A 27799-nucleotide genomic window follows, 5' to 3' on the forward strand; every position below is an offset into this window, starting at 1 on the left:
TGCTTGGCAAATTGAGATAAAATAATCTGTAAATCCCTAGAAGGAACTGCAGGCTGCAATTAGAAAAACAAGTAGCAGCCCCAAAGCTGCTCTGGAAACAAGGAGGCAAAGGAGAGTAGGGAGCAGTAAGCAATTGCATAGGTTTTAAAACAGGACAAGTTTGTATTTTTCCCCCAAATAAGTTAAAAAAGCAAATCCCTGTTCTGAAAAATGAAAGTAATTGAAAAAGTCCCAGTTATAAAACCATATTCCTTCAGAATATATACAATGAAAATTAGAGCCAATCTTGTGATTTCAGCTAAGTGTCTTGAAATTCAAGAGTGGATTTCAGTAGCTTATCTTGGTGGGCTGTTTTTCATGCTGTGGTAGAAACAAACTGACCCATGAGTGCCCACACACTCGCTTCCCTTTTCTTCTTCCCTCTGCTTTGAGCTGGAAATGTGCTTGAAAATGTCCAGCAAACAAACATTTGCTGTCTGCTCTGGGAGCCCACAGGGCTTTGGGACCTTGGCACCTGCACCTGCACAGCTCCCTTGGGAGGCACAGCAGAAACAGCACCCTGGGAGCCTCAGGAAATCCTCTCTGTGATCCGTGGCACACAGTGCAATGGTCTGGAATTCCAGTTTCCAGCGAGGAAAAGGTGTTCCTGCCCTTTAAGGCAAAGCTCTGAATGGGCCAAAACCCAAGCGGAGCAAGAGCCCTGAGGGACAGCCCTGGCTTGCAGCTGCACCTGGAGCCACTGCCCCCAAGTCCCTGCCTGGCTGCATCCACCTGGCCAATGGGTCATGCCCCAAATAGCCCACCCTCCAAAGCCAAGGCTCTGCCCTGTGGGGCTCAGGCTGTCATGTGGGACCATGTCCAGTGCCTCACAGGGGTATATCTGGGCATATTTCCCTAGTGGAGGACTTCAGGACTTAGCAATTAGCAGGTTGCATCCTAACCTTGTCTCAATGGTGAGCTGAAGGGAAATCTAGAATACAAGTACAATTGGAAATAGAAAAGTATTAGCTGCACTCAGTCCATTTCTTTGCACTGCTTTGAGCTCCATTTCATTAGATCAGTCTAAAAATAAAATAAATAACTTTAAATAAAAAAAAGCAAGCAAAATAAATCCCAAGCAAAACCCTAGCAAGAGTACATTGTAGGCTGTGTAGTGCTAAGGAGGGCTGGAACTACAGAGCCAGAGAAAGGGCTGAACTGCCAAAATGCCTTGTTAATCTTTAGCCTGTGAAACATGGGTTTGGACGAGACTTTCATTAAGATGCCTCATCTAAGCTAGAGGAAATTTGATCATGTAACTTCTGTGGGTGATTATCAACATCCAATTTCATGTGATTCTGAAGTCCTAAATCTGGATGGGGACCAGAATACACTGAATAAACACCACATGCCCAGAATGTCTCTTGTGCGTGTGGTACCGTAAGGCAGTTTTGTTGGGTTTTTTTACCCTTTTCCCCAGTGTAATGAAGAGATTTCATACACATTTATAGGAATGCCACCTTTTGTGACAGTGGGGTTGGAATGTGGCAAGTGTCTACTCATCCGCAAAGCACAAAGGAGGGAGAAACGGAACCAAGATTCATTTCTGTGGAAATGGATTCCATTTCTGCCCCTGAAAGGGCAGCTTTGGGGTCTACATATAAGTCACTTTACCAGCTTTTGAATGGCTTTATTTGACAGACAGCATGCAGTTTCCATATGCGTCTCAGAAGACAAAAGAAAATATATCTAATGTACGTTTTATAGTACAATTTGAAACATTGTTACAGTGGCCATCAATATAGTGCATAGTGGCATGCTGTGCCCGTCTGACAGAAGAAGTTATTTAAACTAATTAACACAGTCTATCAGGATGATCCAGCTGGCTCATGTGAGGGGAGTGGGAGAGACTTCAGGTGCTTGCTCACTGGCTTTAGCACGAGTGCAGTTTAGCATTGAATGGCAAAAATTACGTATTTTTCGCTCTTTCCATGCAGGTACGGAACTGCAGCTCAAATGAATGCTCATCTGAAAGGTCGGGACCTCCTTACTCTACAGAACTACACAGCAGATGAGCTGAAGTATTTGCTGTGGATGGCATCAGATTTGAAACAAAGGATAAAGCACAAAGGAGAGGTAAAATGATTTAACTGTCGTTTAGGTCCCTCAGATGTTGAAATAAATACTGTTCTGAAGAGTACTGTGAGAAAGCCTTTCAGCTGTCTTGTCCTAAATAAAATCTCCTGAGCTCTTAAATACTGTAAATCATGTGCTACAAATCAGAGCCTTCCTGTAAAGTGTCCAGAGATATTCTTTAAATACTTCAGAGGACTTTGTGAGTGGAAACGTTGAACAGGTTTGTGTAGCTAACTCCCTGTTTTCAGCTAACTCCATCCATCCACACATGGTGTACATGCAGCACTAAATGTAGGAAATGGAAGACACTACCCTGCATGGGATTAAATTAGTATCTCAGCTCTCCTTAATGCTGGCTCAAATTGAGTGCCAAAATGCAGTTGCTTTTGGCCCTAGAATTACTTCTTTGCCTTTAACCTTTCCACTGCTAATAAATTTATTGAAGGGCAGGACAACAAAGCTACAGGTAAAAAAACCACTTTTGCAACTTTTCTAATGGTGAATTAAAATGTGCAAGAAGTATTTCATACCTTAAAGTGTGTAACAACTATAAAATTGAAATACCTTCATTTTTCATGTTTCAGTATTTGCCTTTGATGCAAGGCAAATCTTTGGCCATGATTTTTGAGAAGAGAAGCACAAGAACAAGATTATCTGCAGAAACAGGTAGGTCTGAGCAATGGCACAGTAAGACTTTGAGTATGTACTGAAAAACACTGCATAATTTTGCATTTAGCAATTTCTACACAGGAGAAACCTAAATTTGGAAGCAAAAATAAGGACAGTGGCTATTTGTATTTCACCCTGCCTATTAATTTCACAAGCACATGGCTTTGGTCACTGAAATTTTGCCAAATTCTTCCAAAACACAGTAGATCAGAAATAAAGTAACAGGCAGAAGTAAGCTTTTCTGATGTAAGCTCCTAGCTGTACAGGCAAGATGCACATTCCCTAACATCTATTTCAGTAAGCACCACAAATTTAATTTTGTGCAAGCTCTAACAAATATTTTTCTAATGTATTATGCATTACCATTGTTACATTTCAAAGTATGTGTTTAGGCTGGGAATCACAGTAATGCCTTGATGTAAATTCGGGGGGGAAAAATTAACATGATTACCTACAGGGGAAGATAACTTGATGGAGACTCAAGGGTATTAGCCTAATAAGATCAGGCACTGGAACATTTTTCTTTTAGGTTACAGTCCTGCAAACACTAAAACATGTACATATGGTATCTTTATTTACGTGGCAGTGGTTCTGAATTCAATGGCACTGTTGAAATAAACCATTCACCAATCAATCAATCAATCATAGCAAGGAATAACTCTGAACTGGTGATGCATAAAGGAAGAACTCGCCCTTCTTTCATTTAAGTTGACCCAGCATCCCTCACTTCTCCCTAGTGAAGGGACAGGATACCTGCTGAGTATTCACATTTCTTTACAAGCTGTAAGGGAGAAGATAAAAATAATGGAGGGAAGAAGCAGATATGTTAACTCTAAGCATTTCTGAATTTGTCTTTGTATTGTCTGGCACAGCCATTTGCCTGCTGATCCTGCTCTTTAAGCAGACTTGTTGTTGCTTTCTGTTTTCTCTAGATAATGAGGACTTAGAAATGTGCATTCCCTCTCTGTGAAGACCAACCACCTTTTAATTCCTGAGTTTTCAGTCCAGTTTCTTGTTGCCTGCCATCCTGGTATATGGCCAGGTAATGAATTCTCTGGATCTGTTTATCCTTCATTCTTCTGTATTCTGAGGGAAACACTGCTTAGTCCTTGGCATTTGAAGGCTTATGGAAGGGGGAAGCTCAGGAAAGTTCAAATGAATTAACTTAAGGATGGGAGTTAATGCATAAACTCATCCAAGGGAGAATTAATCTCCAGTGAAATAAAACAAATTTATTTCTGAGTGAGAGCTTCGATGAGGGAGTTAATGCAGTTTAGCTTCTGTGCATTAACTTCATACCTTCAGTTAATTGGTCTGAAGTCTGTTAAGCCTAAGACTTTGCTTCAAAGGCAGACTCAGATTTTTTCTGTCCCCAAATAGTCTATATATTTCTGTTGCTTTTTTAACATAAATGACTCCCTCCTTGGAATTTCTAACTCAAAACAAATGTGGGGCCACATGTGCTCCTTTTAGCTAAACAAGATAATTTAATACCAATTTTCTAATGTCTAGTTAAAGTGGACAATTGCAGTGGATTGAAGTGTTTATTTATAAAGTTCTTGAGTCATCTCAAATAGCGCTTCCCAAGAGTTGCCCTTTCAATAACTTGAGAGAGTTCATTTGTAGGACAAGGTCCTGGGGATGAGATTAATCTAAACAAACCTTGCAACTCTCAGGAACAGCTAAATCAGTGGATTTCATTACAGAGTAGAGACTTGGAAAGTGCTAATTACAAAATCTCCTCTGTGCAATGTCTAGGAGTTTGCTGGGACATATTAACATCATGGAAGTCTTTTCAGAATTCCTACTGTCCCTGTGCCTATAAAGAACCCCACTACTGAAAAATAAATAAACAGAATCACAGAATTGTTGAAGTTGGAAGTAATCTCTGAAGGTCATCTGGTCCAATCCCCTGCTCAAGCAGGGTCTTCTAGATCTAGTTGTCCAGGACCATGTCCAGAAGACTTTTGAATATCTCCAAGAATGAAGATAACACAACTTTCTATGCCATTGCTCAAACAGCCTTTCAGTAAATAGAATTTTCTGTTGTTCAGAGGTATCTTCCCATATTTCAGTTTGTGCCCACTGCACTACTGAAAAACACCTGGCTCTGTCTTCTTTGCATCCTCCCTTCAGGTGTTTATATACATCAGCAATATTCCCCCTGAGCCTTCTGTTCTCTAGGCTGTGAAGTCCCAGCTCTTTCAGCTTTTCGTCTCATATGAAATATGCTTCAGTCCCTCAGTCCTCTCCATGACCCTTTGTTAACATGGACATACCAACTGTATCCAGTATGTCCACGTTTCTCATACTGAAGACCCCAAATCCAGAAACTTGAGGTTTGGCCTCACCAGCGATGAATAAAAAGGAAGGAGCACCTCCCTCCACCTCCTGCCAGTACTTTGTCTGGTGCAGTCCAGGACATCATTCACCACCCTTGCTGGAAAGGTACACACACAGCTGGATCGTGTTCAATTTGCTGTCCACCAGGACACCCAAGTCCTTTTCTGCCAAGCTGCTTCCCAACTGGGAGACCCGCATCATGTCCTGGTACATGGGGCTGTTCTTCCTCAAGTGCAGGACTTTGCACCTCTCCTTGCTGAACTTCATGGGGCTCCTGTCAGACCATTTTTCCAGCCTGTCACCATCTGTTTGGATGGCAGCATGACCCTATGATATACCAGCCACTCCTCCCAGTTTTGTGTCATCAGCAAACTTGCTGAAACCACACTCCATCACTGAAAGCCTTAATGCAGGTGTTAAACAGGGCTGGATCCAGAACTGACCCCTGGACTACCACTGGTCACTGGCCTCCAACTCAGCTTCTCAGCTTTGTGCTGCTGGTCACCACCCTCAGGTCTGGCCATTTGGACATTTCTGAACCCACCCCATTCTCTGCTCACCCAGCCCAGACATCAACAGCTTGGCTATGAAGATCTCATGGGAGACACTGTCAATGGACACAATGAAGTCCGGGAAGAAAAACCTGCTGCCCTCCCCTCATCTCCCGGGCCAGTCATAGAATCATAGAGGTTTATCAAGCTGCTTAAGCATGATTTCCTCTTGGTGAATCATGCTGACTACTCCTGATTATTTTCTTGTTCTTAATCTGCCTAGAAATGGGGTCCAGGATTAGCTGTTTCATCACTTTCCCATGGATTGAGGTGAGGCAGCTTAGGCTGTGTTCTCTAGGTCCTTCCTCTTGCCCTTCTTTGACTTAGGGGTGACATTTGTGCATTTCTCCCAGGTGTCCAGTTCAATTGAAGATTATAAAAACATTAATTTATAATACACTGTAATAGATCAGTTGATATTTAAGGTTTTCCAACATCCTGTTTCTCTGAACTGCTTTATTCTAATGACATTGCAACTGTACTGAATAATGTACAGCTCCTTGGGGTATAATTCATTGCCTCTTTAATCTTGTCCTAATGTGTATTTCTGAAGCCCATATAATTTTACCATTTCTAAGATAAGTAGTGAAGTTATAAGTTTAATGCAGAACCAGAAGTAACTTCCATAGAGTAGTAGCAAAGTAAATCCAGTTCTGTGAGCTTAGTATATTTATTTCTATCACTGGCTATTTTATTGGAAAATGTGACATCTCTGCTATTACACTGGAAAATGTCACATCTTCACAGTCAGAATCCCATACCCATTCTACATAAAATCTTGCATACTTTTTGAAAACAGAACTATTCACATGGTCATATATTACTTGTAAAATAAACATCCTCAGGCATGGCACAAAGGTGAATGCCCTGTTTTTGTTATAACTTTGGTGTAAAATATTGTGATTGTCACTGTTGCTCTTAAAATATACAGCTGCAGTTATGTTTCAGTGAATAAGTAATAAATAAATCCAACCATTTCACAGATGCTGAATGCAGACAATATTTCACAGGGTAGAAATGGAGAGGAAGAAGTGCAGGCAGGAAAGCTCAGCCTACCCTCTCCTGTTGTGTCCTGGAATATACAAGATCTTAACAGCCTTACAGGGGTTCACTGCCACTGGCTTTGGTGGAGTTACTTCCACCTCAAACCCTTACACAGTGGGGTGAGAGGAACATGATGGCCATGCCTCAAGACTGCTACACAGAGTCACAGACATAATTGCATCGTAGCATATGAACTAATGCAGTGGGGATGGTATTACATGGCAGGGATACAGCGTCTGTTTTCTGTTGGAATGGCTAAGTATTATTTAGCTTGGTCTCATTACAGAGGGGCCAAATGCACACTTAGTTTATTCTCCACTCCAAAGGGTAGATTAAAAAACTTTTAAAAACTGCTTATCAGTTTTTTGCTTCTGCTTTAGGAATATTCTGTAATTGCTGCCTAGGAGAGTTCTTTGTTACCAGTCTAAATGGAAAAATACTTTCTATTTTGTAAGTCCTGGCAGGCAAGGAGAAAATTAATAAATGCAAATCCATATGTCTTGAAGTTTTGAAAAAGATCTTTCCTTTGAGTTTGAGAAGATGACTGTGTGTGTCTCCTGGTGACAGCCCCACAACTGTGCAGCCAACATGTGAACTACAGGATTCATTTTGGTCCACTTGTGCTATGCAGCAGGGACAGTCTGGGATGGAGTTTTCACTCGTGCCCTGTCTGAAAGAGTCTGCATAAGTGGGGTCAATAGTGTGCCACAGCATGAGACATGAAACTGTGTATTTTGAAAACTAACAGTAGTGAGAAGTGTGGACATGAGGTAATAATCTATTCTGGACTTGGGTTATGAACATTTAGTAGTTTGTTGAAGATACCACGATTCATGTAAATATTTAGCATGTGGCTTTGGATTTGACCAGGTTGTGACAACAAAGAGGATTAGATCCCCCAGTTTAACACAGCATTACAGTGTTTATTTGCTGAAATTGTGCCTGCATACCTTCAAAAGTCATAACTTTTTTTGCTTTCTACTGGTAGTCTGGATGAAAGAATCTGAAAAGGATTCTGTCTCTGCAACTATATACAAAGGTAGAGCACAGAGCTCCTGTATTTCCAGATGGAAAGTTTTGGATGGAAATATGTTCCCAGGCCCTGCACAGATGGCCAGTTCATGAGCAGAAAGCCCAGCACATCAGGACTCCTCTATGTACACAGACTCCAGGTGGCAGCTCTGACTGGGCTGCCTGACATCTGGCAACTCTGAATAAACATTCAGATTCCCATTTTTTTACCTGGCCATCATTTATAGAAAACAGAACATGTCCATTGGAGCCTGCCTGGACTGTGAATCATCTACCAAAATGTATGCGTTTAGAATCCTAAAATGTAGAGCTGCTGTATTGTGTGGAACTTGCAGGAATAAATCACTGACATAATTGTATATGAACAAGAAGTTGGGAAAGAGAAGTTACTGCCAACGACAATTCCTCCTTGAGGTCTTAACTTAAAAACTTGCACTGAATAAACTGGCTGTAATGTATAGTTTGCATACACTTTCCTGTAAATACAGTGTTTGTGTCTGAGCTGCAGAGGGGAGGTGAAAGCAACAAACAAATGTATAGACAGTCCTTTCTAACAGCAAAAAATAATAGTAGAATAAATGGTGGTTCATTCTTAAAACTTGGCTGTATCTGACTTGCAATATTGTTGAGATTTGGAGCAATCCTTAATGAAAACAAGAGATTTAAAAGGGCCCATTCAATAAAGCAAGTGTACAGTGACTAGAGGGAGCAGAAATTTGTCCTTCAGATGGGACCCAAAGCATCATTACTTTTAATCTGACATTTAAGGAAATTGAGACAGTCCAAAGACAATGAATTTCCAGTATTATTTTTATCTATTGTATTTTAAACTCTTGAGACTGGATGAACTGACACGAAGTGGAAGACCTCACCTCAACCCTGCTGCTGGAATGAGATGGAAGTCAGTAAAAGGGTTGCTCTGTGTAAGCAGCTCAGCTGTGGGGCCCAGGCCTGCTGCCTGTACCTGTTGGTTTTATCTGTGAAAGGTTTCAGTGTTCAGTCCTGATTTAATCCTCTTTTAAAGAGTAGCTGTGGGATGAAGTTTTTGATCTATGGCAGACCTGTACAACCACCGTGCTGAAGCTGCAGTGCTGAATCTGTCAGCAGTGCCATCTAATGGATACAACAAGCCGGAGCAGCTTTTGACCTTTTCTTCTCGTATTTTCTTGCTTTTTCCTTTCTTTTTTTTTTTTTCTCTCTTTTTAAATTTTTTTTTTTTTTTAACAGCATGAAATTCATCAGCATCTCCAAGACATCACATTTTTGTAAACAAAGTGGGGGTCTCTGCTCTTCTGTGCTGTATGCAGCCTTTCTCTTCCTGGCAGTGTAAATAAAGACAGGCTTCTTTCTAGATTTTTGTCACAATAAAAGACTCACACCCCCACAGTGTTGTCTCAACAAGGCTGGTTTGTCCACTCTAAGATTCTCTGGAAAATTCCTCCATCATAAATACTAGTGACAGAGCCAGGTCTCCCTGCAGACAATTTCTGTGCTAGAAGGGAGTTGTTATGTGGAAAGTGCTCACCAGCACACAGAAAATGCTACCTACAGCCCAGTTCAAATCCTATACTTTGTACATCCCCAACTGTAGGATGCTGTTACCTGTGCTAGGCTTATGCTAAACCATCTGTGACAGTTCATAAAACAGCCCCATCAGGCCCCATCCTCCCAATGTCTGGCCATGAAGGACTTTACACTCAGATTCAGTAGAAAGAGGCTTCAGACTTAAACCAGACAAAGCCAGGGAGATTCAAATATTAATGAAAAGAAGCTGTTTTCTCTGTATCTGTGTCAGATGGCTGCTTGTGGTAGCTTTCTGCTGGTGGTGCAACTAAAATAAGGTAGGAGAGAACCTGAGAGTTGCCTGGAACATGTAATTTGTCTTCATCCAAAACATTATTCAGACGCCTTTGAAGTTCCCCAGAGTGTTTGATATTCTTAAATGATGCTCGAGTCTTTCCATGGTTTCCTGTTCAGGCGTGGATTTTACTCTTCATACCAAACCCATCCAGTTCCTTGGGCCACCTTGTAAATTCCTAACTACTGTGGGGTAGAGGGATGTTGGCAAGGCCTGAGACCTTTCCTTTTCTCTCTCTCACATTATCATTTTTAAGGCACTTGGTCTTTTGAGACCAAATTCAAGTTTGCTACAGTGTATGAGGAGGGTTAGGGCTTTCTGCCTGAGTGACTTTACATGAAAGATAATGTAGATACTTGCAAGGATGTGGAATTACACCTGGCGACTTGGATGGCCCTTGAAGCAGAAATGCAGCATGATGAATGGATTTCCTGGCTCTTAACAGAGAGCCACAGTGATGCTTGTGGCAATGTGTAGCCTTGGAGCTTGAATGACTGTCCCTGTGATCACAGATCAGAACTCATGGCTAAGGATTTCAGTAAGGCATACATTTGAGTGGGTTTATTCCAAGCATATTTATTTGAAACTTTGTGTGTCAAATGCTAATTATTTCAGCATTTTAGCATGTATATTATTAGGTGTTTGGAACATTGGGATGTCCTGCTGAGTTCTACTTTTATTTTTGTAAATGTATTTTATATCAAGAAGATTTTGAATCTTGGCTGTAAATATGAGGTGCTGGTGTTTACTTTCTCTTTTTTTTTAAATTTTTCTTCACTGTAGGATTTGCTCTCCTTGGAGGACATCCATCCTTCCTTACAACACAAGACATACATGTGGGCACTAATGAGAGTCTCACAGATACAGCAAGGTTGGTAAAATATCACTTGATTGAACATTGTACTTGGTAATTGATTGGGCTGACATCTGTCTTGCAGAATTTTGGAAGCTAGTATTTTCTTTCTGGAAAATGCAAGAAGGTAGTCCAAATTTCTTAAATATTTACAGATCAGCTCACAGAATCCATATCTCAGTAAACCTTTATTCCATTCACTCAAGCTATCCAACATTTCCCACATTGAGAATTATTTTGGCATATAGAGTGTTAATTAGGCTTACATTTACAAATGAAACCATTTTATGAACCTCAGTAGTAGTGTAACTCCACTGATGACAGCACATATATTCCAACAAGACCCAAACCTTCTGGTTCTGCTGCTCTGGGAGCAAAATCAAAAAGCAAAGACATTATTTAGTTAGGCCAGCCGCTGGTGGGCCTTAGCCTGCTGTAGTAGCAGTGACAGGGGTGGCACTGAGGGCCTTTCTGATCCCCCCATTTCAGCAGCATGAAACTGGACCAGCACTTTGTAGCCAGTTTCAGATTTCCTGTGCCCTCCTTCCCAGCTGTACCCACTGTCAGAACTGCTGTGGAGGCTGGGCTATGGCTCTCTCCTCTTTCTGGCATCCCCGGAAGATCGAAATCATGCCCAGTTCCACATGGATGCAGGGATGGGTAGCAGCCTATCTCCAGTGCTGTGGTGGGCAGGACCTGAGGTCAGGGTTTTTCTCCAGTGCCTCTGATACTGCTGAAAGCAGGCAAAACATGAGGTCATGTTTTGCAGGTGCTCCTGCTGTTTTCCATAGCGCTCCAACTGTTAAAGCTTCATCCACCCTTAGCATTATCCTGTTTTCTAGGCAGCCCTTGTGCAGCCTGAGGTCGATTCAGCCAGGCCCAGCTGTTGGAAGGTTAGCAGTGTCTGAGTGGTCCCTATTGTTCTAGTGAAAGATATGCAGTGTCAAGCTCATCAGGCTCAATTCAAAATATGCAATCAGGCAGCTGAGTTCCATTGCCTCTGCTGAATATCACAGTTCTCAGTCAGTGGGAGAGATTGTTTGAGAACTATGGTGCTGTTCTCTGTGATGAAATCCAAGGAGAATTTAAGAAAAAAGAGCAAACATTTGAACATTTAAAATTTTCCTTTCTTGTTTTTAACTACTGAAGTGGAAGACATATGGGTGTTGATGGTAGAAAGTAAAAATCTCAGTCCCTTTGAGGCTTGAAAGTACTTAACTCTCACTCTCTGCTGGATACATAACTCTGCCAGTATCAGAGAAAGCTGCAACAATAGAATCTTAGAATGTTTTTTGTTGGAAGAGATTTTAAATATCATCTCATTACAACCCCCCTGTAATGGACAGAGATACTTTTCACTGGACCAGGTTGTTCAGAATCCCATCTAGCCTGGCTTTGAACACTGCCAGGGATGGGGCAGCCACAGCTTCTCTGGGCAACCTGTGCCAGGGCCTCGCCACCCTCACAGTAAAGAATTTTTTCCTAATATCCAATCTAAACCTATTCTCTGTCAGTTTGAACCCATTCCCCCTTGTCGTGTCACTCCAGGCTCTTGTAAATAGTCCCTCTCCATCTTTTGCATAGGCTCTGTTCAGGTGCTGGAAGGCAGCAATTAGGTCAGTCTAGAGCCTTCTCTTTTCCAGGCTGAATAATGCCAGTTCTGTCAGCCTTTCCCTGTAGGAGAGGTGCTCCATCCCTCTAATCACCTTGCAGCCCTCATCTGCCCTACTGTAAAGCTGGCTGAGAGCCCCAGCAGCCAAATCTTCAGGAAGGGGGAAGATGCAGTCAGGGTCCTTCCAAAGTGCTTCCCTGCAATAACCTCTCCAAGCATCGTCCCGCCAGCCATGCAGGACTATCACCCAGAGGCTCTCTGCCATTCAGATGCCAACCCTACAGCAAATCCAGGTGTTTTCTGACACAAAAACTGATGTGCTTCGTATAGCCCAGTTTTCGTTTCTTCTTCTTCCCAAATGGGACAGTAAAGGGACATTAAGTCTTTTGTTTACAGTGTCCTGAATGGCCTTTGTTTGCACAAGCAAAAAGGAAAAGGGCAGACAATAAACTACAAGAAACAAGGAAATAAATAGAAGTAAACAAATCTTCCAGCCATTCTGAAGGCATCCCCATTCTGTGAATAAAGTTGTTACAATACCCACTTCCCAAGCAAGCCTTCAACCCCCTTTTCTCTGTCACTGCTTGCACTTCCAGGACAAATCCCTATTTATGACTCTGACCAGAGGATTTTGCTCCTCTGCTGAGTCACAGCTCTCATCTGCTACAGTGGACAGGGGGTTTTCCCAAATCCTTAAAGAATCCCAGGTGCTCTGCTCCATTCCTGCTCTCATTAGCAGAAGTACTACTGACTGCATAATTAAGGCTGAGCAGTTTACCCAAAAGAAAAACTGGAGTGTTAATTCCTTGGTGCTTCTTGTGAATGAAAGATGACATCCCAACCTCATTCAGTTAATGTAAGAATAAAAAAAGAATGCCTGTAGTAGACCCAGAGGGTATTTCAAATATTTACAGCCATGTGTCTGGGGCTCTGAAAGCCTTAGAAGTACTTGAGATTGAGACTTAAAGCGAAAGGGGCACAGATCTATAAAAGTCACAGTTTTTATTAGAACTGCTGCAGGTATGGGTTGAAAGCCTGCTGTGAACATATTTTTAGTGACTTATTACCTGCTCATAAATCAGCTCCTCCATGCTTCACAAGACATTTACATTTGCACTGACACAGTGGCAAAAAGTTACCACCCATTAAGGAGCTCTAAGCCTTTCAGTGCTGTTTAGCATGTCTGATATATTACCTGAAATGAAATATAAGTACTGTGTCTGTATTTCCCACTGTAGAGCAGTTCCACTGGGCATCACTAAGGCTCAGTGGCCATAAGGTTCAGTGGCAGCCCTGAAGAACTCATAGGATGATTTTACCAGTCCACTGGAATTATTAGGGCATTAATCTCTGCATTTATGGGGAACGGGTTTACTTTGCTGAGAACAGATCTACCGTATGTCCCTCTGAGACTATGAGTAACAGTGAAGTAGTCTTGTCAGAAGTTTAAAGCTTTTGAATGGAAATAGACTTTCAAAACAAAAGCAAAACTACCTTGCATAGCAGTATTCTATACAAAATAAATGCAAATGTCCCATTTTCAAATTCAGAGATCTGCCATACCATACCCTGTGTTTCATTTCGGACCCTTCAGAGGATACAGTTGAAGAAAAAAGTCCAGGTTTTCTCTGTAGGAATAAAAATTACTTTGAAAAGAGAGATATGCTGCGTTCTAATGTACCCAGTATTCCAATATAGCATATTTCCAGGCTCTGGGATTTTGAAGTTCATAGTCTCACAGTCTTGCAAAAGAATGAAATGAGAGAAAGACTTAGTGGTTGATAAAATAAGAACCTTGAATGTGGTCACCTGATGAGCCTGTGCTTACAGCTTCTCAGCTTACAAAACTTCACCTTTGACAAGACTCTTATCTATTCAGGACCTTTTTTCCTGTGCAATTCTAGCCTTACATATTTTCCTTCAAACTGATTCAATTACTGGAGACTTAATCATTCCCCTGTAATCAGAGACCTCCAGGTGAGGGTTATTTGTGTTTTTCCCCCCCAAGTTTAGTTTTATTTTAATTTCACAAATAATAAAGCCAGTTTATAGGTGATTTTCCACTGTAAAATATGGCATCTAGAAAAGCTGGCAGGACTGTCTGATGCCTTGCTGGCAGTTGTCTCATAAGTCTGATATCTACTTTCAACAGACTAAAGATGAAAGTCCAGCAGTTTTCACTAGTTGGTGGTTATGGCTGAATTTCCACTAATGACATATCCTATAAAGGAACCATCTTTAATTTCTTGATCAGCCATGCCAAATAGAAATCGACTGTCCTGACATCCTAAAGGGAAAAAAAATATAAGGAAAATGAGCAATTTCCCAGTGTGATTGCCCCTTTTCCTTGACTGATGGGGACTGGCTATGTCTTGTTTAGGGTGGGCACCTGTGAGATGGCTAATAAAAGGGCCCATGCATCACACCCCTGATGGCAGGTTCAGAACAGGTTTCCCCCAGAGAAAGGATCTGGTGAGCTAAGAAGAAATATGGCACCAACAGCAACTGTTCCAGTATTTTGTAAGCAGTAAAAACCTTGTTCAGTTCCTCCTTTTCATTTGTAGCTGCTATTGACAGTCTTTTCTTCAGAGAGAGCTCTACAGGCAGTCTTGTCACATAAGAGTTTTGCTTGTGTGAGGAATGTTTGGTGTCAGTAGAAAATACTTGTTACTGACTTCATTAGGAGACCTTGCTGATGGTGGTATTAACAGCCCTATTTCCACGAGAGGCAATGCAAGAATTCGTTATGGTTAATCAGGAAGGCAGATACAGCAAGGATTTTTTCCATACACTTCTAATTCAGTGCTCCCTCGTTTTGTTTTAAGGTCCTATTACAGATTACATGAAAACACACAAAATGCTACTTCAAAGTCAGGCTTCAGGGCCTGATTAAAACACAGAAACGCAGAGAAATTAAGAGTTCCAATCCATATTTAATTTATCTAAAAAATTCAGAGAACACTGTGCTGATCTCTGTGTCTTTCACACTTTAGCAAATGAGGTTAATGCCAGAGTGGTACAGGGGCTCCTGCAATCCCTTTCCTCACACTGAGTTTCAAATTTGGGCATTACTTGAATGCTGATACCATGTGAGTCAGTACACAAGTGTGTAGGTAGGAGAAAGCAGGCCAACTACCCCACCCTGCTCTGTTTCTGTGTTTATTAAGATCAGTAAACAATTGTGGTAATCTAAAACAGGTCTGTATTGCTGATCCTCACAAAGTCAGGCTACCATATAGAGTCTGTAATATTCAGTCAATGCTACATTTGTTCTTTGCTAAAACACTGAAAAAATCATATACCTTCTCTCTTCTGAGGTTATCAAAGTCTTCAAATGTTACAGTATCACACAATCTCTTCTCTTAGTTCAGAGAGCTTAACATCAATGTTTCATCTACAATGAAATGCTAAAGAGAAAAAGATATAAAATAAGCAGCAGTTTTCATTTACTTACTGTCATAGTGTTAGGAAGTGAAACTTCTTACTTATTAGCAGCTTGTTAAATGGCTACATTTGAGTCTGTTCTGCAGGCGTAATAAATTATTCAGATAGCTGAAAAATATTGATTCATTACCATTTCTCATTAATATTTATGTGTTGCACACTGAAGAGTGCAACAGGGGTATATTTATTATGTTTGACTTGAGTATTTTCCGCCATCTCTAGGGTGCTGTCCAGCATGACAAATGCAATCTTGGCTCGAGTTTATAACCATAATGATCTGGACCTAGTGGCAAAAGAAGCCACGATCCCAGTAATCAATGGATTGTCTGATTTACACCATCCTCTCCAGATTTTAGCTGATTACCTAACTCTTCAGGTAAAAATATAACTTTTTTATTTTGCTAAGTCTTAGTAAGTATTTGGGGAAGTCATCTTCAAAACCTTTCATCCCTAGGTTTTTCAAAGTAGCAATTAAATGGCGCTTGTTGTTTAAAGAGATCATCATCCAGCAGTATAATTAAGGACCTGTTTAATTTAAAACAATTACGTAGTCCTATCAGCTGTAGTAGGACTGAACTTAAGCATAAAATGAAGTACTTCATTGGAATTAGTCTGCAATTCAAAGAAGGTACAGAGTGCTGTACATATTAAGACAAAGATGAGAATCTGGCTCAGTCAAAGCCAGCAGAAGTTTTTCCACTGACTTAAAAACACTCAGTAGTTCACTCTTGATTCCTCCCTAATCTATGGACAGCTTAAAAGGAATCACTATTTATATACTAGGAAATTGGTTGAACAAATTTGTTTTGAAAAGCCAGTTAATGCTACCAGTACAAATGCTTAGTGTTCAGGCACTTTAACCAGTTTAAACTTTGCTCACATCACAGAACAGTTCAAAGAGATTGTATTTTGTATTTTTATCTAATGTAACAGTGGATCTGACAGCAGGATAACATTTTACACACAGAACACCAGATGTTTATCTGTGAACAGAAGGACTATGTGGTTTTACAATCAATTGAGGATCTGGCTTATAAAAAAGATTATTATACTGCAGGGCTGGTTGACAACTATGATGAACTCCTCTGACCTTGTTTACTTTCTGAATGAATAAAAACCACACTGCTTGAAAATGGTAGGGCAGAATAATTTCCTAATTCATTCAGCTGTGTTTCTCAACTGTTGGAGACTTTGCTATGGGGCATTCAGTATGTGGGAAAGATCTAGTGAGAGTAATATTAAAGTATTCATGCTTTAAACCTTAAATACTGAAAGACTCACGTGTTTGGCAAAAATTCCTTTTTTATTTTAAGTGGTTTTTTGTAAATTTTTTATACTCACAGTGAAGAGACCAGAAAAAATCGGTGAACTTGAGACTAAGATGCTTCACAGACCTCAGGATAAGGGAGATTTGTGAGGTCACATTGAGCAAGCCTCAATGTTCAAATTGCATAAGACAGTAAGTTGTAATGAGAATGTCATAATATCATTATACACATTGTGTGCAAATATAAGTCAGAAGAATCTTCTGGTTGTATTCTGTGGGGTGTTCTGTCTTGCAAAGACCTTGTTAATTAGCATTTTATCACTTCTGAGTAACAGTCTTCAGGAATAATCTGATACAGTCCACACAACCATGGATATCTCTGCCCCTAAACCTGGTTTTACCTAGGCCACTGACTCCAGAAGACAGGTTCAGAGTGCTGTTGCCCTCTACTCCACCTCCAGTCAGTGAAGAGAGACCACTGAGTGCCTCAATCACCTTCTGGAGATGTATCTCTTTCTCCACTGATCTTAGGGGCAAACCTATGGGAAACAGCAGGATGAGTACACGCCCTGTTGAGCACCCTCTGCTCCTCCTCCATTGCATCCTCATATAGGGCAGCCACGGTAGAAACTCTGGGTGAACATGAGCCCACAGGCTGCACTATTCCCTGGTTTGAATACCAAGGGCAGAACCAACACCATGGGGTGTCTTTGCAGCATCAAACACCAGGGAGGATGTCTGTAGAAAGAGTGCCCCTGCCCATTTTACCTGATGAAGAAATAGGTCCACAACAGTTGGTGCTCAAACAAAAGAAGTATTTGACATGGAGAGGTGTCATGACAAAGTGAGCACTTACATCACAAGGAATGGCTTAGCTTTTACACAGACATGGAAGGCTTTTAAAATTTGCAGCACTTTGACACTCAGCCAAATAAGCAGAGCACAATTTCCTCCATCTACCCATCTCTCCCTGATTCCTTCCAGCATGTTCCTTAGCCAGAAGTTTGTCAGGAGATCTTTATAGGGCAGCTGGGCTATGCCACCCGGCTATGCCAAGGGCATGTTGCACTGCTGGTTGCTGACACACTTTCCTGCTTTCTTACCCAGGAGAGAGGTGCAGGCAGGGGAGAGCTCTCAGCAGCTCTCTGAGGATGATGGCACTGCCTGAACTTTCCCTTTCTGACCTGTTCCTCTGCTCCTTTTCTTCTTTGCACTGTACAGTGGGTTGGAGAGGACTGGAGTGGCATGTAATGAAAAAACGTTTTAATCATATAATGAACTTTACCAGGTCACAGAAGTGAGATTAACTCTTGAAGAGGTGTGAGACACAGGTCTAGTTGCTACTTACCACAATCAAGCTTCTCATGGGATTTTCAGCAAGATAGCATCCAAGTACTGCCTGCAAGAAGATTAATACAGGGATGCGGAATGGTGCCACCAATTCTTTAAATTAGTTGAGAGTCCATATGTAACATTTAGACTGTTTCTGCACAATGCAAAGGCAGTTTATTTGATTTATACATATATGCAAACTACAATAGTGGCACAGACTGCTAGCCTAATATTTAAATGTAACTTTTAAATGTACAAATCTTTGTAGAGCTTATTTCTCTTTAAAAAATGTCTCTTCCCTATCCCCATAAATATTTTTCTGCCTGGATCTGTTCCTCCCTGCTGTCAGTACATACCCAAAATGTACTTTTTTTCTTTTCTTCTTTTTTCTTCTGTGTTTTCCAGTGGAGCTCTACATGCACTCTGGCCCTCTTCATGCTCATCACATTTTTATTATTCCATTTTCTATACGCTATTAATTTTGTCATGTGCCTTCTTGAATCCTCCTCAAGTACTTTGTCTTTGGTCTGAAACTACAAAATTGCCTGGTTTGTCTTGTCAAAATGTTTTCTTGCTTATACCTTCTGATTCCCTATTCAGGTGCATTTTAGTATGGTTATTTTAGTATAGTCCATCGCACCCCCCAAACAATGCAGCTGGTTTATTTTCAGGGATGTGAATTCTCCTTCTGTATTCAGGGCAAATTCTCCTCCTGTAAATGTTCAGGGTGTTCTTTTCAGATCCTACAGTGTGCTCCTGTTATGAATATTGGGGTGAGATTCCTCAGGTTCAGCATCCTCCTGCCCAGTGCCTTCTTCCTGAGCAACCTGGATCCCCTCACGTTTGAAGTCTAAGCTGGCTCTGTCCTTTAATGCTGTGCTCAGGGTTAATGCCCTCTATTATGCCAAGATAAATGTTTTTCTTCGTGCTTATATACTACCTTCTTTCTTAAAAGTTGTGTTGAACCGAGTTATAGCCCACTCCAAATGGTTGCAAACATGTAAAGAACCTGATTTTGAGGGTTTGGGGATTTGGCCTTTAAAGACTGTGAGTTTGTGTGCTGGTAGTGTGCACACACTGAGCCCCTTTACTCCTCTGCTGTGCTGCCGCCGTGTAACAGCCTCGTGCTGAGTCCACCCGGTGCCTCTCAGTGTCCTGGGCAGGAGCTGTGGCTCAGCTTCTGCTCTGCTCAGCTTGGCTGGAGGGCAGCATCACACAATTTGTATTCCAGAGACAGCCTGGGTATTGACATTGATTCAATTGATATTAATGTCACTGGCCGAATCAGCTCACTTGTAACTGACTGCAGGATGGCCAGACTGGTAATTAGAGTGGATCCATATGCCACTAGCTTTTTATGTCACTGGTCTGGGGGGAATTTTCTTTTTCAGAAAGCAATGGTTAGCATAAGAAATACATCAGAAATACACAGATTTCTTTTTAAACAGCATAACAAAGAGTGTTGCCCAGCTTGAAGAGGGCTGAAATATATTCTGAAGTTCTCCTCAATGTGTGACCCCGACCTCAAATTATTACAATTTTCAAATTCATCCCCATCATCATCTTCATTATTCTAACAATTAGAAATCCCTGCTAAGTTCTGTCCTGATCCTCTAGAATATACTGTATCAATAACCATTACAAAAAACAGTGTGGGAGTAAGAAAGATAACTGGCCCAGCATTTGCCTTAAGCCCAGTTTGAGAGCCAGAAAATACAAGTTTGCCCAGTTTCTCATTTACTGGATTGCACTGTCTCCCAAAGGGCTAAAGCTTTGATTCGTCGCCAGCATTTCATTTTAAAATTTGACAGATTATTGATTCATTATTCAAAAGCTTGTTTTAATTGAGGGCTGTTATGACAGTTGTGGTCAAACATTTCAGAATTAATCTATAATGGTGTCAAAGTTTCAGTCTCGCTGGAAGCAAGTCCAGGCAGAGGCAGACACGAATGTACCTAGTTAGTTAACCCAGTCTTCTCCACACGTACAGCAGGGTCCAATCTCTGAGCATGCTTATTTTTTCCCAGGGTTGGATACACTGATACGCTGCAGCCTTGGATAAAAACAGAATGAAACATTGTAAAAGCAACATGAGGGTGAGAAAGTTGAATGTAAAGTCCGTATTACTTATTTAGCTGGGATTTTTCATGAGAATAACAAAGGCAAGTTTTATGGCACTACAGCAGCAATTACTATTGTGCCAAAGAGGCTTCATAAGGGAGAAGGGCTCTAGACTTTCTAAACATGTTATTTTTTTGTGTGGCTTTACTAGGAGTCATGTTCTGAATACAGAGTGAAACTGCAGAACACCCATGCAGGTGTAAAGCCTACATCAATATAACAAAGTTTGGAAAAACTGGGGAGGGCTGCAAAGGGGAAATAACTTCTAAGGCTCTGGTAATTAACAGGTAGTGTAAAGGCTCTCATTTAATCCAGAGTGTTACCATCCCGGCAAAACACTTTTAGCACGATTTCATCTGTGTGGTCGCATAAGCACATAGTGTAAAAGAGGGAGTGGGCAGGAGGGGAAGTGTGTCTCATTTACAGTAGCTTTTGTGTTGCCTCAAAGCTTTCGGGTTCTGACCAACAGAGTCACCTCAACTCTGCTGGAAGCTGAGGGTGCGTGCTTGCTTTTAGGCAGCACAGTCACAGTGATCTGGCTTTAGATGAAGAGGTTTGAATTACAGCAGCAGTGCACCAGTGGCAGCATAAAGCCTAGAACAGGATATAAAACAGGTTCCCCTAGCGCACACACACAGCTTGATTCTGCCTTGCTGTGACTCCTTCCAATAGCATAACATCTTCATTAAAATCAGTTCAGCTATGTCCACTCTATCCAGTAGGCACTGCAGATGCGGCTTTGCAATTTGCAGCGCATATCAGGGATCGTTATACAGACACGTCCAGTACTCCATATTTTATCTGTAACAGCTAGTGGCTTGGGAAAACAGAGGAAAGTACTTAGTATGCACTGTGCTTCTTTTAATGTAGAGTAGCAGCTGGCAATAAGGTGAAGTTGTTTAACATAGCAGTATATTTGTGACTCTAGTCAATGCTTTGAGTATTAAGGCTGAGATGTCTATTTTTAAACAGTAAGATGAAAAGAACTCAGGACTGTCTTGTTTGCTTCTGGCTGTGGGTTCCAGTCTCAACTACCGCTAAGCGCTAAATGGAAACAGCACCTTAAATAAATGCTTCAGTTCTGCCTTCTCCTAGGAGCACCATTGCTAGGAGATGTGGAAGGACTTTGAAAGATCCTTGGAGACCTACAGAATGGTTATACTGAAATAGCTTCCATGTCCACAAAGTCCTGATTTGTTTTCCTGTAAATTTGTTCTCCTTGCATCCAATCTCTGCCAATAAGCTTGCTGCTAACAAACTTTGGCTGAAAAAGTGATATTTCTGCAATACCATAGCTGTAGCCTTTGAGCCTGGGCAGTCTAGGACTCTATTATGTTTAGATTTTTACAGCACTTTAATGTCATTCCATATTTCGAGTACTGCTATTTTTGACTCAAAATTGTGATCTCTGGAAGAAATGCCAGTAACTTTGTTCTGGAACAACTTCACAAACTATTTGTTTAGGAGAAACTGCCGCCAGGAGAGGAGGGGGTGGTCCCAGCCCTTTTTCCTGTTCAGTCTTTTGGCATCTTTTCTGCAACTGCCTTCGAGGTTGCCACTCAGTAAAATGTGGATGCTTATCCTCTCTGACAAGCATTGAATCATGCCACACAAAGTGTTGAAGTGCTGTCTGGCTTCCAGCTACTACAATGCAATCGTAACATGGCCCAGATTTGAACTAAGAATAAAAGGCTCTCCAGAAATTTTTTCAAGTCATGAGGTGGAGTTTTACAGAGCAGGCTTATAGGAATATTTGGTTATGTCTTTCAAAAAATTTTGATATCAGCTTAAGTGCCTATAAACATGCATATTTAAAACAAGGCTCATTAAGGAGCCTCAAATTATCCTGCTCTGGAAATACGTAACCCCTCTTACTCTTGTTCCTCCTTAGGCCTTATCTGTTGGGGGGGAGGGACAGAGTAACTGCACATGGCCAGGCTCTAAGTGCCATCAGGCAAAGCCACAGTTAACTCTGTAATGCTGTTTCAAGTTTGGATAATCCACATTTTTAAAAAAATTCCTGCACTCTTTTGTTGTACCAGCTGGACTCTGCCGAGCAGGCTGCAGCTCCCTGAGAGCACAGCGGGGGTTTCCCTGGGCCGTGCAATTGGTCACATCCCGGAGTCCATTTCGGACAGCCCCTCGATGTGGCTCTGGCAGCCAGCAGTGTTACAATGCAGTGGTGGTAAAGAAGGCAGAGAAGGGTCTCTCATGAGGGTTTGGGATGGCTTTATTCACATCTTGTCCCAGTGCCCTCGGAGGCAGAGAGAGAGAGAGAGACCTCGTGGTCTGGGTGTGGGGTGGTTTTGTCAGGGGCCCAGGGGCGGTCCCTGGGTGGGGTTGGGGTACAGGAGCCAACAGGGAGAAACCAAGGGAGAGGCCAGGGCTAGGGCAGGGATCAGGGGGAACATGGCATCACAGAATCAGGGGTTAACAGGCTACCACACTCTTTGGCTGTACAATGGAGAACAAATGCTGCAGGCCATGCGTGGCACAGCTGCTTTCAGAGTGCTGCCCTTTGGTGTCCTGTGCAGCTGTGGGGTGAAGATGCCTTCCCAGGGCATGGCCACAGCCACAGGGAACAGCATGTAGAGGCAACCAAGCCAGAGCAAAGCTCAGTAGGGGTATTTTCACAATTTTGGGGGAAAGCTGAAAGGTGTTCTATTCCAGGCATTAGGACAGTCTCTAATTAGTAGTTTCTAACATTCCTCTAGTTTATGAATCCCAAAGAACAGCTGTACATCAGTGATGATAAAATCACTTAGTGTCTGGTGCTGAATCCCTCAGCCTGAGCCTCACCACTGGCTCATGTTCCAACGTGTCCTTCTCGAAGGGAAGCAGCTGCACTTGGGCCCTCTTGTATGACATGGGGGGCCTTCCCTCCATGACCATCCTGCAGGAGCAGTAATTTCAGGTGTGGTCCATGCAGGTAGCATTGAAGGTAGCCAGCTGCCTTTGTGCAGAGCTGTCTGATCATTTCCTCTTGCCCATCAGCCTGCCCAGCTCCTCCAGAACATAACCCCAGAGCTTGTGATTGCTTTGGCAGGAGCACTATGGAGGGCTGAAGGGACTCACCATCACCTGGATCGGGGACGGCAACAACGTCCTCCAGTCCCTCATGACGAGCGCTGCAAAGCTGGGAATGCACCTGCGGATTGCCACTCCCAGGGTAAGAAAAACCATGTTCGTGGAGAAAGGAAGGCAAACTTCCCCCAGGCTTGTCTCAAACACTCAGGCATTGCTCAAGGGCCCCAGCTGGGGGTGCCCACATCTATCGTGAGTGCCTGTTATCAGAACCAAAATCCTGATCCAGTTATTTTGATGCAAAGCGAGAGTGATTCTGCTGAGTCCAACATCAGAAATGGGAATTAATGACAGGAGTATAAATCATGGAGGATCACAATTCCATTTGACAAAGCCTTACAAAGTCATCCAATGCACTCTCCCCCACCAAAAAAAAATTGAAGCTTTTTTCAGATGGGTGGAGGTGTTGCATCTCATTTGGTTTAAATTGGTGGTGCAGCATTTTAGAATGTTGCATTGTAATACAATATAAAATATTTTTTTAAATCAGTTTAGAACCAAAAAAATAAATACTGTGTATGAATTTAATTCTGTGACTGTCAAAATACATTTTTCTTATGTTTTTAGAACACTTGCCACCACTTTATCTGCAAAATAAACTTTCAACAAAATCAACATAATTTCTTCAAGTTTTACGGTTCTGAAACATATTCTTCCATGGCAAATGGTTCAGTCAGTAGGTTTTTAAGCAGTGTTATTAAATAGTGAAGATATTATACATGTTCCATGATGTGTTGCCTATTATTTCTTTTGTCAGGGCTTTGAACCAGACCTTGGGATAACTAAAATAGCAGAACAGAACTCCAAAGAGGTAGGAGCCTAAGGAACAGCCGAGTAGAATTGTTCGAATAGAACTTATTTTCATTATAAATGAAGTTCCTTGTCTTAGTGATCTTCCTTATTTGATTCACATTAGTATGGCACCAAGTTACTTCTCACAACAGACCCTTTGGAAGCTGCAGACGGTGCCAATGTCTTAGTTACAGACACATGGATAAGCATGGGACAAGAAGAGGAAAAGAAAGAAAGACTAAAGGCCTTTCAAGGTTATCAGATTACAATGCAGGTAAAAACTGAGATATAGGTTTTTGTTTACATTCTTACAGTTTGCATTTATCAGATTCAACATCAACAAAGCATAAATTTGGGGGGTTTTTTAGTGGGGCCATGGAAATTCAGATGCAAACCTTCCTCCAGCTTAAAGAACTCTCAAAGATAACAAAGTTTGAATTATTTCATACACTCCACATGGCTTGGCCTCTTTCAGAGCTTCCCAATGAGACCCAGCTCCTGAACATGTTCAGCAGAGGCGTTCTCACTCCCCTTCTAAAGTCAGAGAAATTGGAGTGACTTTTTGACTTTGTGAAGTCAGCATTGAACTCTTACAGACTTGCATGGACATATTCCATCTTATTCACAGATGAGGAATTCTTTCGCAGTCTGTGGAATTCTTCTGAGTTCATCATCCAAGTAACCAGAGTGGGAGTTAATATAAAATTTGTTAACATTTTTACTAGTTAAGGACTTTACTAATGTCCTCACTTATGTCTTTATTTTTATATGCTTTTTAATCTACAGACTGCAAAATCTGCTGCTTCCAACTGGACTTTTTTACATTGTTTACCCAGAAAACCTGAAGAAGTTGATGATGAAGTATTTTATTCTCCACGGTCATTGGTTTTCCAGGAGGCTGAAAACAGAAAATGGACAATTATGGTAAAAAAAAAAGAGAAGATAAGTGTAGTTGGACATTAGGGTCAGTTCTGTTCTGCCTTACATTACAGGCTTGAATTAAGCCTGGTTTCACAATAAATAGTAAATGTTGAAAACATATGTTTCAAATTCACCCCAGAGCACATCACAATTTTGACTATAGGCAACATATATTTGTAGCACAAATGTGATCTTTTGGTGATAATCTGCTGTTGCTTGACCCAGGTTTTATCACTAAGTGAAATCTACAATATGAACCATTATTTTTTTTGGTAATTAAATCACTGGATTTACTGTAATGATTAACTCAACTTCTCAATTAAAACATGTTAAAAGCTGAGGTCACAGGGTCTGGTCCTAGAAACTACAGTTTCCCAAACACTTAAAGCTAGTTATTTTCTGTCAGGAAAAGCTGCCGCTGACACTGATGGGAACTTTCCTTGAGAAAGTGCTGGAAGAGCAAAGATTTGAAAGATCCTGAGAAGTTATGTTGTGGGCAACACTGTGTGATCTGTGGGAACCATGAGAGGACACTTGGCATTTAACATAAACCATAACTCCCCTCTCAGCATTCCTAGAATTTCAGAAAATTACTGCCAGATCTCAGTAGCCTATTATTTATTTTTGGCTTTAGAACCACCAAGTTGACAGAAGCTAGTGAAAACTTTCAGAGGTGAAAAGAAAAACAAAAATGGCATTGTCATAGCTCTGAGAGGAAGCCTAGATGTGCTCCAAATGAATAAATAAGGGGTTGAGCATTGTGTTTACTAAAATCTCAGACATTGCACACAGTGAAAAGTACTAACAAATTTGTGTTAAATTCGTAGTTTTGGCCTTAAAATTCAACAAAAGGCTCATATTTTAAATTTTAATTTTGCAATTTAATTGCCCTAAATACTACTTTTTTAAAAAGAAAAGAATCCCTTTACTTTGGGTTCCAGGTGCTCAGTTTTTTGGGGGGTGGGGGGAAAGAAAAAAAGTCATCTTTGTATTTTATCAAGCTATAAAAATAATGAATGTATGGGTCTTGTTTACATAGTATTTTCTACCACTCAGCACAGAGAGAAAACTGAAGAATAGATTATTTGCTCAGCTGTAGATCAAGCAGTGCTGAGTGCAGCCACGAATGTGCAACACTGAGGGGCTGCACAGCTGTAATTCAGCCACCTCTGTGTGCCTGGGGTGACCTGTCACACTGGGCAGGGATGATGGGAAAGGAAGGACAGGCAGCAAGCTCACAGCCCCTGGAGAACCCTCATAAATCCAGTGCTGGGCCAAAATAACAATGTGCAGCCAGACCTTGCTGTGAAATCACAGCAGTGTGAACCAGGTAATGCCCTGTCAAGGCAAAGCAAGCGTGGTGCTTGTTGCATGCACAGGCATGGGAAGGACAGCAGAGATTCTGCAACACCACGTTTTATTAAGCTGACAGTCCCATCACTCCCATTTCACAGCCATGCCTAAGGCTGGGCAGGCAGGGCAGGAGGGGTAGATGGCACACTGTTTACCTCAGGGAGGATTTACATGTTTTACTACAGAAAGTATAGCTAAACTGGTATAAATTTCAGAGCCCATATTCCAGTGTGGCTCTCACTGATGCTAATGGAAAATGCTGAAATCCACAAGTCAGCCCATGTGATGTCTGGGTACCTACAGAATCTCCTAGAAGTAGCTGAGAATACATCACTGCATGCCAAAAAGGCCTCAGTATTTGATCTAAATGCTTGTCTGAATTGCTCCTAAGCTGTCCATTAATATATTTTGTCCACACTGAGAAAATCAATCAGCTACAATACAGAACTTCCTAACTGATTTTCAGCTTTTGCCTGATTCATCATCAGAAATTCTAGTGAATAAATCTCAGTGTGCCATTTTTGTCAGGACAATAATTTTCAACACAACGCTTCAGAGCTGGAAAATATTTCCCCCTTATTTATTTTTATGGAGTATCTGTTTCCAATGTGATTGGATTTTTTTTCTTTTCTTCCTCCTCTAGGCTGTCATGGTTTCCCTGCTGACAGATTATTCACCACAGCTACAAAAACCCACATTTTGATGCTTGAATTCCTGCCAGGAGAAAAATATTCCTCATCAGCAGAATATTCTGGTCTGCAAGCACATAGATTTTCTTCAGAAAGGACCAAAGCAATGAGTGATTTTTTAATAGAACCATATAGTTAGCTGTATAATATTGCATTACATTCGTGAAAATGTTCAAGACAATAAAAACCATTGCAGAAGCTGCTTTTCATCTGGATGCTCCAAGCTGGCTCTGCTTTTTAGGGGTCAGCATCACGGAAAACCTTCCAAGGTTGCACCTTAATGGTTGGGTCTACCAGCAGCATAGGCATGGCATAGCCTACAGGTGTGGTGGGGCTTGCACTGTGTGATATTGATGCCTGAAGATTTTTAGCTTTTTCATATATTTGTAGCTTTGTAGATTTTTAATATATAGTTGTATAATTTCTAGTGCTTTTCCTGCCCTCTTTCACATTTTAGAACAATAAGCTAACCCTTTCTAACACATTCTTGAAATTCTTTTTAGTCTTATTCTCAAGAAGAGAATTTCTAATGAGGACACCTGGTTTTTCACCAGAATTTGAGAGACATAACAACACATAAGGCAAACAACCTCCTGGACCAACTGCTAAGAGGCAGACCCCAGGGTGGGTTACTGGGGCAACTGATCTCCAATTGGATGTACCTGCTAGATATACTAATTATTTAACCTTATAAAAATTGTAGAAATACCGTATCAGGC

At 41.4% G+C, this 27799-nt stretch overlaps 1 protein-coding gene across 1 annotated transcript; it reads left to right on the plus strand.

Moving 5' to 3' along the window:
• The first annotated feature begins 1938 nt into the window (after nt 1-1938).
• Nucleotides 1939-27799, plus strand: OTC (ornithine transcarbamylase). Its single transcript, XM_048289146.1, has 9 exons — nt 1939-2115; nt 2700-2781; nt 10396-10483; nt 15744-15897; nt 23288-23410; nt 24083-24136; nt 24242-24391; nt 24904-25041; nt 27035-27799. The coding sequence occupies exons 1-9, from the start codon at nt 1939-1941 to the stop codon at nt 27092-27094; spliced, it is 1026 nt and encodes a 341-aa protein (XP_048145103.1). The 3' UTR covers nt 27095-27799.

This window comes from Corvus hawaiiensis, chromosome 2 (assembly GCF_020740725.1).
Source record: "Corvus hawaiiensis isolate bCorHaw1 chromosome 2, bCorHaw1.pri.cur, whole genome shotgun sequence".
NCBI classification, from domain to species: Eukaryota; Metazoa; Chordata; class Aves; order Passeriformes; family Corvidae; genus Corvus; species Corvus hawaiiensis.